General features: G+C 42.3%; 1 protein-coding gene across 3 annotated transcripts in view; it reads right to left on the reverse strand.

Moving 5' to 3' along the window:
* NEK6 (NIMA related kinase 6) overlaps nt 1–14,458 on the reverse strand; it is a 374,972-nt gene that overhangs the window by 24,330 nt on the left and 336,184 nt on the right. For all 3 annotated transcript variants that reach the window (XM_073600366.1, XM_073600368.1, XM_073600367.1), the window contains exon 9: nt 9,657–9,770. In XM_073600366.1, coding sequence (XP_073456467.1) covers nt 9,657–9,770 — 114 coding nt within the window. The remainder of the gene's footprint in view (nt 1–9,656; nt 9,771–14,458) is intronic.

Consider the following 14,458-nt stretch of genomic DNA (forward strand, 5'->3'; position numbering starts at 1 on the left):
TTCTTATTTCTGGATGAGTGAACCTATGTGCTAATCTTGTTTTTTTATATACAGTGGGGCAAAAAAGTATTTAGTCAGCCACCAATTGTGCAAGTTCTCCCACTTAAAAAGATGAGAGAGGCCTGTAATTGTCATCATAGGTATACCTCAACTATGAGAGACAAAATGTGGAAACAAATCCAGACAATCACATTGTCTGATTTTTGAAAGAATTTATTTGCAAATTATGATGGAAAATAAGTATTTGGTCATCTACAAACAAGCAAGATTTCTGGCTCTCACGGGCCTGTATCTTCTTCTTTAAGAGGCTCCTCTGTTCTCCACTCATTACCTGTATTAATGGCACCTGTTTGAACTTGTTATCAGTATAAAAGACACCTGTCCACAACCTCAAACAGTCACACTCCAAACTTCACTATGGTGAAGACCAAAGAGCTGTCAAAGGACACCAGAAACAAAATTGCAGACCTGCACCAGGCTGGGAAGACTGAATCTGCAATAGGCAAGCAGCTTGTTGTCAAGAAATCAACTGTGGGAGCAATAATTTGAAAATGGAAGACATACAAGACCACTGATAATCTTCCTCGATCTGGGGCTCCACGCAAGATCTCACCCCATGGGGTCAAAATGATCACAAGAATGGTGAGCAAAAAATCCCAGAACCACACGGGTGGACCTAGTGAATGACCTGCAGAGAGCTGGGACCAACATAACAAAGGCTACCATTAGTAACACACTACGCTGCCAGGGACTCAGATCCTTCAGTGCCAGATGTGTCCCCCTGCTTAAGCCAGTACATGTCCGGGCCCATCTGAGGTTTGCTAGAGAGCATTTGGATGATCCAGAAGTGGATTGGGAGAATGTCATATGGTCAGATGAAACCAAAGTAGAACTGTTTGGTAGAAACACAATTTGTCATGTTTGGAGGAGAGAGAATGCTGAGTTGCAACCAAAGAACACCATACCTACTGTGAAGCATGGGGGTGGCAACATAATTTTTTGGGGCTGTTTCTCTGCAAAGGGTACAGTATGACTGATCCGTGTACATGAAAGAATGAATGGGGCCATGTATCGTGAGATTTTGAGTGCAAACCTCCTCCCATCAGCGAGGGCATTGAAGGTGAAACGTGGCAGGGTCTTTCAGCATGACAATGATCCCAAACACACCGTCCGGGCAATGATGGAGTGGCTTCGTAAGAAGCATTTCAAGGTCCTGGAGTGGCCTAGCCAGTCTCCAGATCTCAACCCCATAGAAAACCTTTGGAGGGAGTTGAAAGTCCGTGTTGCCCAGCGACAGCCCCAAAACATCACTGCTCTAGAGGAGATCTGCATGGAGGAATGGGCCAACATACCAGCAACAGTGTCTGACAACCTTGTGAGGACTTATAGAAAACGTTTGACCTCTGTCATTGCCAACGAAGGATATATAACAAAGTATTGAGATGAACTTTCGATATTGACCAAATACTTATTTTCCACCATAATTTGCAAATAAATTCTTTAAAAAATCAGACAATGTGATTGTCTGGATTTGTTTCCACATTTTGTCTCTCATAGTTGAGGTATACCTATAATGACAATTACAGGCCTCTCTCATCTTTTTAAGTGGGAGAGCTTGCACAATTGGTGGCTGACTAAATACTTTTTTGCCCCACTGTATATACAAAAAACACATATACAATATCTCACAAAAGTGAGTACACCCCTCACATATTTGTAAATATTTTATTATATCTTTTCATGTGACAACACTGAAGAAATTACACTTTGCTACAATGTAAAGTAGTGTACAACTTGAATAACAGTGTAAATTTGCTGTCCCCTCAAAATAACTCAACACAGCCATTAAAGTCTAAACCGCTGGCAACAAAAGTGAGTACACCCCTAAGTGAAAATGTCCAAATTGGGCCCAAAGTGTCAATATTTTGTGTGGCCACCATTATTTTCCAGCACTGCCTTAACCTTCTTGGGCATGGAGTTCACCAGAGCTTCACAGGTTGCCACTGGAGTCCTCTTCCACTCCTCCATGCTGACATCATGGAGCTGGTGAATGTTAGAGACTTTGTGCTCTTCCAGGTTCCGTTTGATGCTCAAAGGGTTTTGGTATGGAGACATGCTTGGCCAGTCCATCACCTTTACCCTCAGCTTCTTTAGCAAGGCAGTGATTATCTTGGAGGTGTGTTTGGGGTCGTTATCATGTTGGAATACTGCACTGCAGCCCAGTCTTGAAGAGAGGGGTCATGCTCTGCTTCAGTATGTCACAGTACATGTTGGCATTCATGGTTCCCTCAATAAACTGTACCTCCCCAGTTGCGGCAGCACTCATGCAGCCCCAAACCATGACACTCCCACCACCATGCTTGACTCACATCCTCACCTGGTTGCCGCCCCACATGCTTGACACCATCTGAACTAAATATGTTTATCTTGGTCTCATCAGACTACAGGACATGGTTAGTAATCCATGTCCTTAGTCTGCTTGTCTTCAGCAAACTGTTTGCGGACTTTATTGTGCATCCTCTTTAGAAGAAGCTTCCTTCTGGGATGAAAGGATGACAGCCATGCAGACCAATTTGATGCAGTGTGCGGCGTATGGTCTGAGCACTGACAAGCTGACCTCCCCCTCTTCAACCTCTGCAGCAATGCTGGCAGCATTCATACATTTATTTCCTAAAGACAACCTCTGGATATGACGCACGTGCATGTGCATTCAACTGCTTTGGTCAACCATGATGAGGCCTGTTGTGAGTGGAATCTGTCCTGTTAAATCGCTGTATGGTCTTAGCCACCTTGCAGCAGCTCAGTTTCAGGGTCTTAGCAATCTTCTTATAGCCTAGGCCATCTTTATGTAGATACAAAAAAGACGCCACTTGCTCCCATCTATAGCTGGCTATCACAGTAAGAAGCATTGGAAGGCTAACAACAGGTGGGATCTGTGGGATACCAGGGTGCCTTGACAAGGCTCTGTGGCTTACGCATGCATTTGCAAATGTGTGCAGACTAAACCCCTGCTTTTAACCCGTACTGTTAGACAGGTTATTTGGTTGTCTGCGGGCTGGTCGATAAATTAAGCTTGTTTTTTTCCTTGGATTTATCCTTGGCCTTGTTTGCACATCTTTATGTAGAACAACAATTCTTTTTTTCAGATCCTCAGAGAGTTCTTTGCCATGAGGTGCCATGTTGAACTTCCAGTGACCAGTATGAGAGAGTTAAAGCGATAACACCACATTTAACACACCTGCTCCCCATTCACACCTGAGACCTTTTAACACTAATACGTCACATGACAACGGAGAGGGAAAATGGCTAATTGGGCCCAATTTGGACATTTTCACTTAGGGGTGTACTCACTTTTATTGCCAGCAGTTTAGACATTAATGGCTGTGTGTTGAGTTATTTTGAGGGGACAGCAAATTTACACTGTTATACAAGCTGTACACCCACTACTTGTAGCAAAGTGTAATTTATTCAGTGTTGTCACATGAAAAGATATAATAAAATATTTACAAAAATGTGAGGGGTGTACTCACTATTGTGAGATACTGTGTGTGTGTGTGTGTCTGTGTATGTATGTATGTATATATATATATATATATATATATATATATATATATATATATATATATATACACACACACACACAGTATATATTTATCAGAAAAATGCTTTTTATTCATCTCCCCTGGCATTAGCTTTCAGTGGTGCTTCAGCACAAGGTAGGGTAACGTTTTTTTTTTAATAGAAAAGTGTGGAAACGACTCCTCCTTTCCCACCAACCAGGCTTGTAGATTAGTATCCCCACAGCATAGAAGCTGTGAGCGTGCAGCTGCCTGCTATTCAGAAGCAAGTTCACCTGCCCTTCAGGATTGGCGGGTGCTTGGAGATGGCTTCTCCCAAAGATGGGGGGTCCCCCTGTCAAAGCACAAGTGCCCAGGAGAGGAAATCTTAGGATAGTATTCCCTGTGACAACATTGGCCAAATCTGGGCTTAGTCCAAGAATGGGCAACAATGACACAAGGAACTACATCCCAGAGTTCCCTGAACTCTGAACTCTATTCCCTGTGACAACATTGGCCAAATCTGGGCTTAGTCCAAGAATGGGCAACAATAACACAAGGAACTACATCCCAGAGTTCCCTGAGCATATAAAACCAGGTCCAGAGTGGCAGCTTTAACATTTTGGAGTTTGAATATGCAATGTTACCATGTTTCTTTAAAGTGTACCTGTATGGAATTTAACACCAGTAAACTGACATTAAGGATAAAACGAAAGCTCCACACACCTTTAGCTATCTCACAGGGCACCCTGGAACTCAAAATCTTAGTACCCAGGTATAAGTGATTTTGAATGACTTTGAATTTGGTCTGCTCCCTCCTGTGCCTTCCTGTTAGGCTATTGTGCCTAATTGTTGCGCTAAAGCAACAAAACTCTAATGCAAGCCACTTTCTGTGATGCTTTGCTATGCCATTTCATCCAAATGGCACCCTGAATGCAGAAGTACATTAGGTGCTGATCGACTGGGTGTTGCCTTAAAGATTTGCCACAGGTCTGGTTTTTTGCTGTGTTGGGGTAAATTGGCAGCTGTTCATAATAAATAAGCTGTCTTAACGCAATGCAGGTTAACATGCGTGAAGTAACAACGCAATACTAAGGTTTGGAAGGGGACACACAGGCTTGAAGACAGTGCACTGGTAAACATTACTTGTCTTTGTGTGCATAATACAAATCTGTCTGAAGCTTTTACTTACATTCTCTTTACTGAGCAAGGTAATATTGCATTCTATATTTCATGCATTACTTATAGGTAAAATATTTTTATATATACTTTATTAAAATGAATCTTTATAGATGTCAATGGGGGAGGGGGGGATGTCACTATTATATTTTACTCCCTCAAGATCACTGCTGTTTCATTATTTAATTGGCTGGCTCAGGATAGTTGCCCAATAATAGCAAATCAATGGCTGTACAGCTAAAGGAGCAATTTTCTCGGTTCTAACCTGGTTTGCAACACTGGAAGCATTTAATATTTTATCACATATAATGAACACAAACAGTGTGCATGAGAACAAAATTGCTGCTGGAGTGAGGCAGGACTACAGAAGCTGCTTTAGTCAGGATCTTTATGAGGTTGCACAGGATCAGGGCCCAGGGGAATGAATGAGCTGATCAGTAACACACCGTGCTCTGCTTTGTGCTCTCAAGGGGATGTAGGGGGATGACGGAGAAAAAAAAAACAACATCCAAACATGATCAATTGGAAGTATTTGTGGTGAGCTGAAAAAAAAAAAAAGCTCAGAAACAATATTTCCTTGGGTCGCTGATGTGTGTTACAGGACAAACATTGTTGAGTGAGCTGCATGATAGTTGTAGCCTGAAAATTGGTTGAGATATTGATTCACATCTTGGAGTCATCCATGGCAGAAGGAAACCAAGAGATAAATAGTAAGCTGCAGTTTAAGTGGACAGGTTTAGTTGACACTCAATAACCCTGTCAATTACTGCAGAATAGGTTTCTGTCTTATAAAACACAACCGAAGCTGCAGATGTTGAATGGAGACATTCAAGGTTCCTTCACATCGCCATGTGCTGTGTTACCACATTAGGGTTCACTGTTATTCATTAACAATGGCACCCCAACATGCATTGAATGTGAAAATAAATGCACTCATATCAAGGGCACACTGAAAATAATTTGGTAGAGCAGAATATGTCAACACATTACATAAAGCAAAAACAGGTTAATTTACTAAAAGCAAATATATTGTGCACTGCAAGTGCATTTTAAAGCGGAGTTCCACCCAAAAGTGGAAGCTCCTCTTATCAGACTCCTTCCCCCCTCCAGTGCCACATTTGGCACCTTTCGTGGGGGGTACCTGTTTTTGAGAGATTTCGCTGTACGCTGTGAAGTGACTTCTTTCCGAAACAAAGGTGCTCCCGCCTGGCTGTCATTTAAAAACAGGCCCGGCAGGAGCACCTTTGGACGTCCTCCCAAGATCGGGCCCTGCTCCAGCGTGATCTGTCACAGATCACTGTACCGGCCCGCTGTCCATACCATGTGACCGCCGTGACGAATCACAGCAGGTCACATGACAGTTGTACACAATGGATGGCTTCCTTTACAGCCATCCATTGTGTACAATTGTGTTTCTAGTTTGTGATTCTAATCTAGTGATTGGTCAATTTGATCACATGGTACAGACAGGGCCATTCACAGCCCATCTATCTATACCATGTGATTAGATGTGGCCAATCACAGCTAATCAAATAGTGAACACTAAATGAGTAGTTTTCATTTAGAAAAAATGGTTGCTTATAACTGTAAAATGCACAGTTATAAGCAATCATAGTGTGTAAAAAAAAAAATCCTGATCACCTCCCCAGAGTTTGACAACGTTGCTGTGGCAACACTGTATTGCTCTGGTAACTGTATGTAAGAAAAAAAAGAAAAGAAAAATTGTCATAAAAGAAAAAAAATGTAGTGAAAGATAAAAAAATATTTAAACAATACAAGAAAAAAAAAAAAATATATATATATATATTTTTTTCTTTACATACTCTCACCAGTCAGTGTCCCTGATCACCGCCACGCCACACCAGTTATATGATGATGTTGCACTGCACTGGTGACAGTAAGTAAAAACTTGCCATGCCTCTTACTAAATACCTTGGACTTTCCAAAAAAGGGTAATTTGGGGGATAGTTATACTGTCCTGACATCAGGATTGATACATTTTCATATATACACTATAGTTTGTGGACTCTTTAACGTTCTTACAGACTGAATAATACACACTGATTTGGGTTATTTTCACCAAAAAATTTTACAACAGAAATGAAGAAAAACTTGTTTTTTTTCCCACAATTTTCAGCCTTTTTTGTTTATTTTGCAAACAATAAAAGAAATAGCAGTGATTAAATACCAATGAAAGAAAGCTCTATTTGTGTGAAAAAGATGCCAACAATTTCATACGGGTACAGCGTTGCATGACAGCGCAATTGTCATTCTAAGTGCGACAGCGCTAAAAGGTGAAAATTGACCTGGGCAGGAAGGAGGTAAAAGTGCCCCGTATTGAAGCCATTAAAGCTCACTATAGATACACTTTAAGAGGGAAGTACTGCTGCAAAGTATTCATCTCTACATGTTTTGCCAGACTATGGCTTCTTCAGGAGATTTTGCTAGAGTATTGCATAATAGTTCACTATAAGAGAACAATATATTAATATACAAATACATCAACATAGAAAAATACAAAGAGAACTGAAAAATGAACATTAAATCATATTATATATTGTTGACTTAAGTATGGTTAACGAAAACCCTTTAGGCCGGGTTCACACCTATGCGAATTGGATGCGGCTTTCCCTGCATCCAATTCTCATAGCAGGAGAATGTGACTGGCTCCCTATTTGAGCCGGTTCACATATCTCCGTTGCGGCTGTGCAGCGCATTGCACAGAAACGGTGTGCGTCTTTGTCTCCGTTTCAGGGCAGAATTCAGGAATAGATTCGGCCCTGATTCGTCCCTGAAATGGGGAACAGGGGCGCACGGCGCTCCTGTGCGATCCACAGCCGGTTCCAGTGTGAACCCGGCAAAACGCAATTGAGCACACATACTTATGGGTGAACTGGGGGAATCCCATCACTTTGCTGTTTAATTCATAAAATGTGTGATGAAGATCCAAAATCATCCACTGCCCCAATCTAGTGTAATACCCCCAAAAGTGACACCTTGGGACTGATTGATCTAATCCATCAAAGGTTGCTCCATGATAATTGGCCATACTGATAAATTCAAAAAAGAAATCTGGCACATATAGAAGAAAAAAGAAGGATACTAATATATATAGAAGTTATGTAAAAAAAACATAAATTTTAAGGAGAATTTCAGACAACCAGTATAGTGAATCTATGAGTGATACCACCTGGAGTAGAGAGTAGCAGCAGATGATTTTGGATCTTCACCACCAGGGGTGGACTGATAGCTCATGGGGCTCCCGGGCAATAGGAGATTATGGGGCCACACAGTATACACACACACAGTATACAATCACACAGTATACACATACATGTACACACAGTATACACAGACAGATGTAAAAAAAAACACAGATTTATACATACTGTCCCTGGTTTTACTGAGGCTGGCAACCCTGATGGGGCCCCCTAGTGACCCAGGGCCCTCGGGCAGTGCCCGAGTGGCTCAATGGTCAGTCCGCCCCTGTTCACCACACATTTTATGAATTAAACAGTAAGGTGTGGGGATTCCGCCAGTTCACCCATGTGTGCTCACTTGTAAAAGAGGTTTTCATTACCCCTCCTTGGTCAACAGTGTATATTATGATTCAGTGTTTATTTTTCAGTTCTCTTTGTGTTTTTCTATGCTGATGTATTTTTTATGTATTAATATATTGTTCTCTTATAGTGAACTATTATGCAATACTCTAGCAAAATCTCCTGAAAAAGCCATAGTCTGACGAAACATGTAGAGATGAATACCTTGCAGCAGTATTGTATAAACCATTTCTTTCTCAATGTTTTTACTTGAAAAAAATATTTTATTGATTAAAATAAAAATCTATTTTTATATCATGTTTTAGGTGTGAGGCACCTTTAAAATCCCATCTACCCTCTCTTCTAAATTTTTCAATTTTGGGGATGTGGTACCTAGGGCAGTTTCAAACACCAGTTCCTTTCTTTATTATAAACAATAGCAGAAAAAAAAAATCTTATTTTGCCTTTTTAAATGGCACAGTTAACTGCGGTAATTTTTATAAAGGCAGGCTAAAATTCACAAAAATACAAGATATAATGTCACATGTTAACAGTTTACTGTATATTTTAAAGCTGGTGCATGACACACTGAGGAACAATTTAAGGAAGAATTGTATTTCATGATTCACAGTGGATCCATGAACAGCACCCCCCCGGAGAGCACACTTGCTGGATAAAGCACAACTTAGAATATAAATTAAGGCCAAGGATCAGCAGGTAGAAAGGGGGTCAGCTCAGGCCTGGCCTCTGCTTTTAATATATGTGCCGTTCTTTGTTTTTTGATAGAGATTATTTCATGCCGAACCAAATCTCTTAGAAAAAGAAGACGTGCTACTTTTCCTGGCAGAAGCAGCATGTACAGACAGCTAAACCAGAGCCAAAGGGCTCGCCCCACGCACTTTCACTCTGGCGCTGTGCTAATAGTGCATGCACACCATCTGGAGCTTGGCTTTGCCTGAGCTGGTGCTTTGGAGCCTTAAACACTCCTTCGCACCCTCAGCTGTATCACTGTACTTACATGTGCTCTTTAGCACTGCCAGAGGGAGGTGGACAGACAGTAATTGTACAGACAGGAAACACATCTGTCAACTTACACTAATTCCTAGAGCCAGCAGGCAATTACTGAGCTGACATCACAGGAGCGTGAAATATGGAAAGAGCAGCAGCACTACATACACATCATCTACATATTAATACTGTAAACTCCACTATTTTTGCTTGCGACATACAATGCACACAGTGCTATTCATGGGTAGCCAACAAATGCTATGTTAGGTGGAACATTCTCTTTAAGGCCTGCTATGTTAAATATGGAAATGACCCAGAAGTCTTCTACATTTGGAGAGGCGTGTAGTCTCTGGCAGATAGTGAGTCTACTTACTTTTTCTGAGTAGTGTTCTGTGGGTAGGGGAGGATATTCACACTGTTCTATCTTCTGACACAGAGAAAACAAGTTCATTTTGTCTCCATAGAAAGGACTCTGTAGTGCTGCCATCTGCACATAAAAATAAAATCGGTAAACACATGAAAAGTGTTCAGAACACTGCTAGAGTCAAATAAATGATAACAAACAAAATTTAACAAGTTTACTCCTTCATGACCAGGCCATTTTTTGTGATACTGTGTAACTTTAACTGACAATTGCGCGATCGTGCGACACTGTACCCAAATAAAAGTGATGTCCTAATAGAACTTTCTTTTGGTGGTATTTGATCACCTCTGCATTTTTTAGCCACTTGCCGACCGCTGCACGCCGATATACGTTGGCACAATGGCAGCGGTGAGCAAATGGGCGTACCTGTACGTCCCCTTTAATTGGCGGGGCTAGCGGGCGCGCGCCCGCCGCGTACAGCGTGATCATGCCCGCGGGACCCGTGGACTCAATGTCTGCTGGTCTCTCGGCGATCGTGTCACGGAGCCACAGAACAGGGAGATGCCTATGTAAACAAGGCATTTCCCCGTTCTGCCTTGTGACAGGACAGAGATCACTGCTCCCTGTCATCAGAAGCAGTGATCGCTGGCATGTGAATGGAAGCCCCCCCCCCCCACAGTTATGCCCCGTACACACGGTCGGACTTTGTTCGGACATTCCGACAACAAAATCCTAGGATTTTTTCCGACGGATGTTGGCTCAAACTTGTCATGCATACACACGGTCACACAAAGTTGTCGGAAAATCCGATCATTCTAAACGCGGTGACGTAAAACACGTACGTCGGGACTATAAATGGGGCAGTGGCCAATAGCTTTCATCTCTTTATTTATTCTGAGCATGCGTGGCACTTTGTCCGTCGGATTTGTGTACACATGATCGGAATTTCCGACAACGGATTTTGTTGTCGGAAAATTTTATATCCTGCTCTCAAACTTTGTGTGTCGGAAAATCCGATGGGAAATGTCCGATGGAGCCCACACACGGTCGGAATTTCCAACAACACGCTCCGATCGGACATTTTCCATTGGAAAATCCGACCGTGTGTACGGGGCATTAGAATCACTCCCTAGGACACACTTAACCCCTTGATCGCCCCCTAGTGTTTTGTTTTTGTTTTTTCTCTTTCAAAATATTTTTATTTTTAAGATACATAGAATACAGTTTGATACATTTAATAAACATTTTAAATGTTTACCAACATTTCATAACATTAGATCCTGGAAAATTACGAGTTCACAACAGTAAGCTAGCCCCCTAGTGTTTAACCCCTTTCCTGCCAGTGTCATTTACACAGTAAGCAGTGCATTTTTATAGCACTGATCACTGTATAAATGACAATGGTCCCAAAATAGTGTCAAAAGTGTCCGATGTGTCCGCCATAATGTCGCAGTCACGATAAAAGATCGCTGCCATTACTAATAAAAAAAAATCATAATAAAAATGCCATAAAACTATCCCCTATTTTGTAGACGCTATAACTTTTGCGCAAACCAATCAATATACGCTTATTGCGATTTTTTTTTTTTTACCAAAAATATATAGAACACATATCGGCCTAAACTGAGGGAAAAAAAATTGTTTTTTTTAATATATTTTTGGGGGATATTTATTATCGTAAAAAATATTGCTTTTCTTTCAAAATTGTCGCTCTTTTTTTGTTTAAAAAAAAAAAAACGCAGAGGTGATCAAATACCACCAAAAGAAAGCTCTATTTGTGGGGAAAAAAGGATGTCAATTTTGTTTGGGTGCAACCTCGCACAACCGCCCAATTGTCAGTTAAAGTGACGCAGTGCCGAATTGCAAAAAGTGCTCTGGTCAGGAAGGGGGTAAAATCTTTCGGGGCTGAATCGGTTAAAAAAGACCAACAATTTTGAAAAAAAAAATATATATATTTTTTACTTTATGCTATAAAACATATCCAGTAAAAAAAAATGTAAAAGATCTAATTTATTCATCAATTTAGGCCAATATGTATTCCGCTACATGTTTTTGGTGAAAAAAATCCAAATAATCGTATATTGATTGGTTTGCGCAAAAGTTATAGTGTCTACAAACTATGGGATAGATTTATGGAAATTTTTTTTTTTTTTACTAGTAATGGGGGTGATCAGCGATCTTTAGTGGGACTGCGACATTGCAGTGGACAAATCAGACACCTAACTGACACTTTTTGGGGATCAGTGATGCCAATACAGTGATCAGTGCTATAAAAAATGCACTGTCAGTGTTCTAATGACACTGGCAGAGAAGGGGTTAACATCAGGGGCGATCTAAGGATTAAGTGTGTCCCTAGGGGGTGCTTTCTAACTGTGGGGGGGTGCTTTGACTGGAGGAAAACAAAGATCCATGTTTCTGCTTAGCAGAAACACAAGATCTCCATCTTCCCCTGTGGCAGAACGACAGTCTGCCTTGTCTACACAGTCAGACTGCCATTCTGCCTCTCCTCCGAATGATTGGAGGGTCCTGGCGGACATCACGTCTGCCGGACCCGCTGTGTCAAATTACAGCGGGAGCAGGTCGCAGGCGGTGCGCACCCCAGACCCAGTGCGTGAAATCACATACAGGTACATGATTTCACGCAGGAGGGCCACCCTGACACAGTATATCTGCGTGGGGCAGTCCTTAAGAGGTTAATTTATCAAAGTGTCTTAAAGGTATACCTTTACCAAAAAAAAAGCCTAAGTAGATAGGGATGCCTGTAGATAACAAAAAAAAAAAACTGTGCAGCTTTGACCAAAGTTGCATAATGCCCTTGCTATAGATGTCGTTTCTGTACCTCCTGAAGCCGAACTGAAAAACTCCCTGAGATTGCATCATCCCATCCTGCCTTGTTGCTGGGACTTTCCTAAGATACCCCTAGATCTTTCTGTTTACCTCCACCATCACTGGAGCAAGCTCTCAAACTCTGAGCTCAGAGCTGCTGCCTCAGGGGAGAGAAAGTGCATGTGAGGGGGTTTGAATCAGAGAAATACCTCCACCTCAACAGGAGTGAGCTCAACAGAGCAGCCCTAATCCTCATCTTCTCAGGTCCCCCGCCAGCAGTCCTGCCCCCCCTTCCAAGTGCCCAATCCCTCCCCACTGGCCGTGATTGACAGCAGAGGGAACCAATGGTTCCTGTTGCTGTGTCTGAGCCAATGTTGAGAGAGAGAGACAAGAGAGCCTCTGCTCTTGTGCACATTGCTAGATCAAGATCAGGCTCAGGTAAATATACAGTGGGGGGGGGGGGTTCTTGCAGATGGTATTTTACCTTAATGCAAGGAATGCATTAAGTTAAGAACCTTCTGCCTTTACAACCACTTTAAAGATCAGCTCCAGGAAGATATAAAACACACAAATGAATGCAGCTTTATTAATACATAATTCATTTAATTTAATGCAAGCAGTGAATGTACCTGAATTTGACTAGCATTTGAAACAGGGTAAACAGAAAAAGTGGTGGTGTCTGTGAGGAGTGAGATTACTCCCCAGAGACACCACCACTTTTTCTGTGAGTGTAAAAGATGATCTTCTCTGTGGAGAATGTTATGGCGCTGAGGCATTATAGATGGAGAGAACCATGACAAGGTCATTCAGTGTCCAGGGTAAAGATGGCAAACATAAAAGAAAGAGAAAGGCGCCTCTAAGTGCAGTGGTTAAAAGATTTATTACAGGCACAATGGGATCAAAAACATTTCCAAGATAGTAAGAGGTCATAGGCATATAATGATTTGACCTCATGCGGATCGCTGTAATTCTCGTCTGTCTGGGGGAGAGAGAGACGTCCTGCAGCTGTCAGAGTCCCTGGTGACGTGGATTGGCGAGGAGGTGAAGATGCGATGAGGCGGCCCGGGTTCTGGAACGCATGCAGCCGATGAGACATCAAGTGAAGACGGTGGGCGCCCATCACCTTCACCTGATATCACATTGGCCGCGTGCAATCCAGCTTGGTTCCAGAACCCCTCGCCAATCCACGTCACCAGGGACTCTGACAGTTGCAGGACGGCTTTCTCTCTCCCCCAGACAGTTGAGGATTACAGCGATCCGCATGAGGACTAATCATTATATGCCTATGACCTCTTACTATCTTGTAAGTGTTTTTGATCCCCTTGTGCCTAAAATAAATCTTTTAACCACTGCACTTAGAGGTGCCTTTCTCTTTCCTTTATGACCCTCCAGAGTTGATTCTTCTCTACAAAGTGCTGCCTTCAGTGCCATCTCTCCACTGCTACTAAAGACTGGATACCCAGTCTCACCGGAGTGCCCTTATCTCTCCCTCTTTTCTAAAGATGGCAATCGTCACCCCTCTCCCAAAAATGTTCCTGCATCAGTGGGGTCACTGAAAGAAAAAATGCCCCTGTATCAGTGGTGTTACCATCATTTAAAATGGAGCTTCAGTTTCAGTGGGGAAAAAATGCCCCTGTGTCAGTCTGAGGAGGGCTGATTTGGCATCAGCCACTGTGAGGATGGAGGGGAGCTGGGAGGTGGGCTTTGTGGGGTGCATGATGGAAGGAAAGGGGGTTGAAGAATTCTAAGAGAAGGAGGAGGCTTAAGAGGCCTTTTTGGGGAGGGGGGTGGTTCTAAAGGAAAGAAAAGTAGAGCTCTAGGGCTAAATTGTACATTATTCCAATGGCTCCTGCTGCTGTCTCTGAGCCAGTGGGCTTGGACTGCAGCTGCTCTCATGTACATTGCTGGATCGGGCTCAGGTAAGTATTGGGGGGGGGGGGGGGGGGAGAGGCTGCATAGTAAAGGTATGATATGCATATAGAATG

This window comes from Aquarana catesbeiana, linkage group LG09, assembly GCF_042186555.1.
Source record: "Aquarana catesbeiana isolate 2022-GZ linkage group LG09, ASM4218655v1, whole genome shotgun sequence".
NCBI classification, from domain to species: domain Eukaryota; kingdom Metazoa; phylum Chordata; class Amphibia; order Anura; family Ranidae; genus Aquarana; species Aquarana catesbeiana.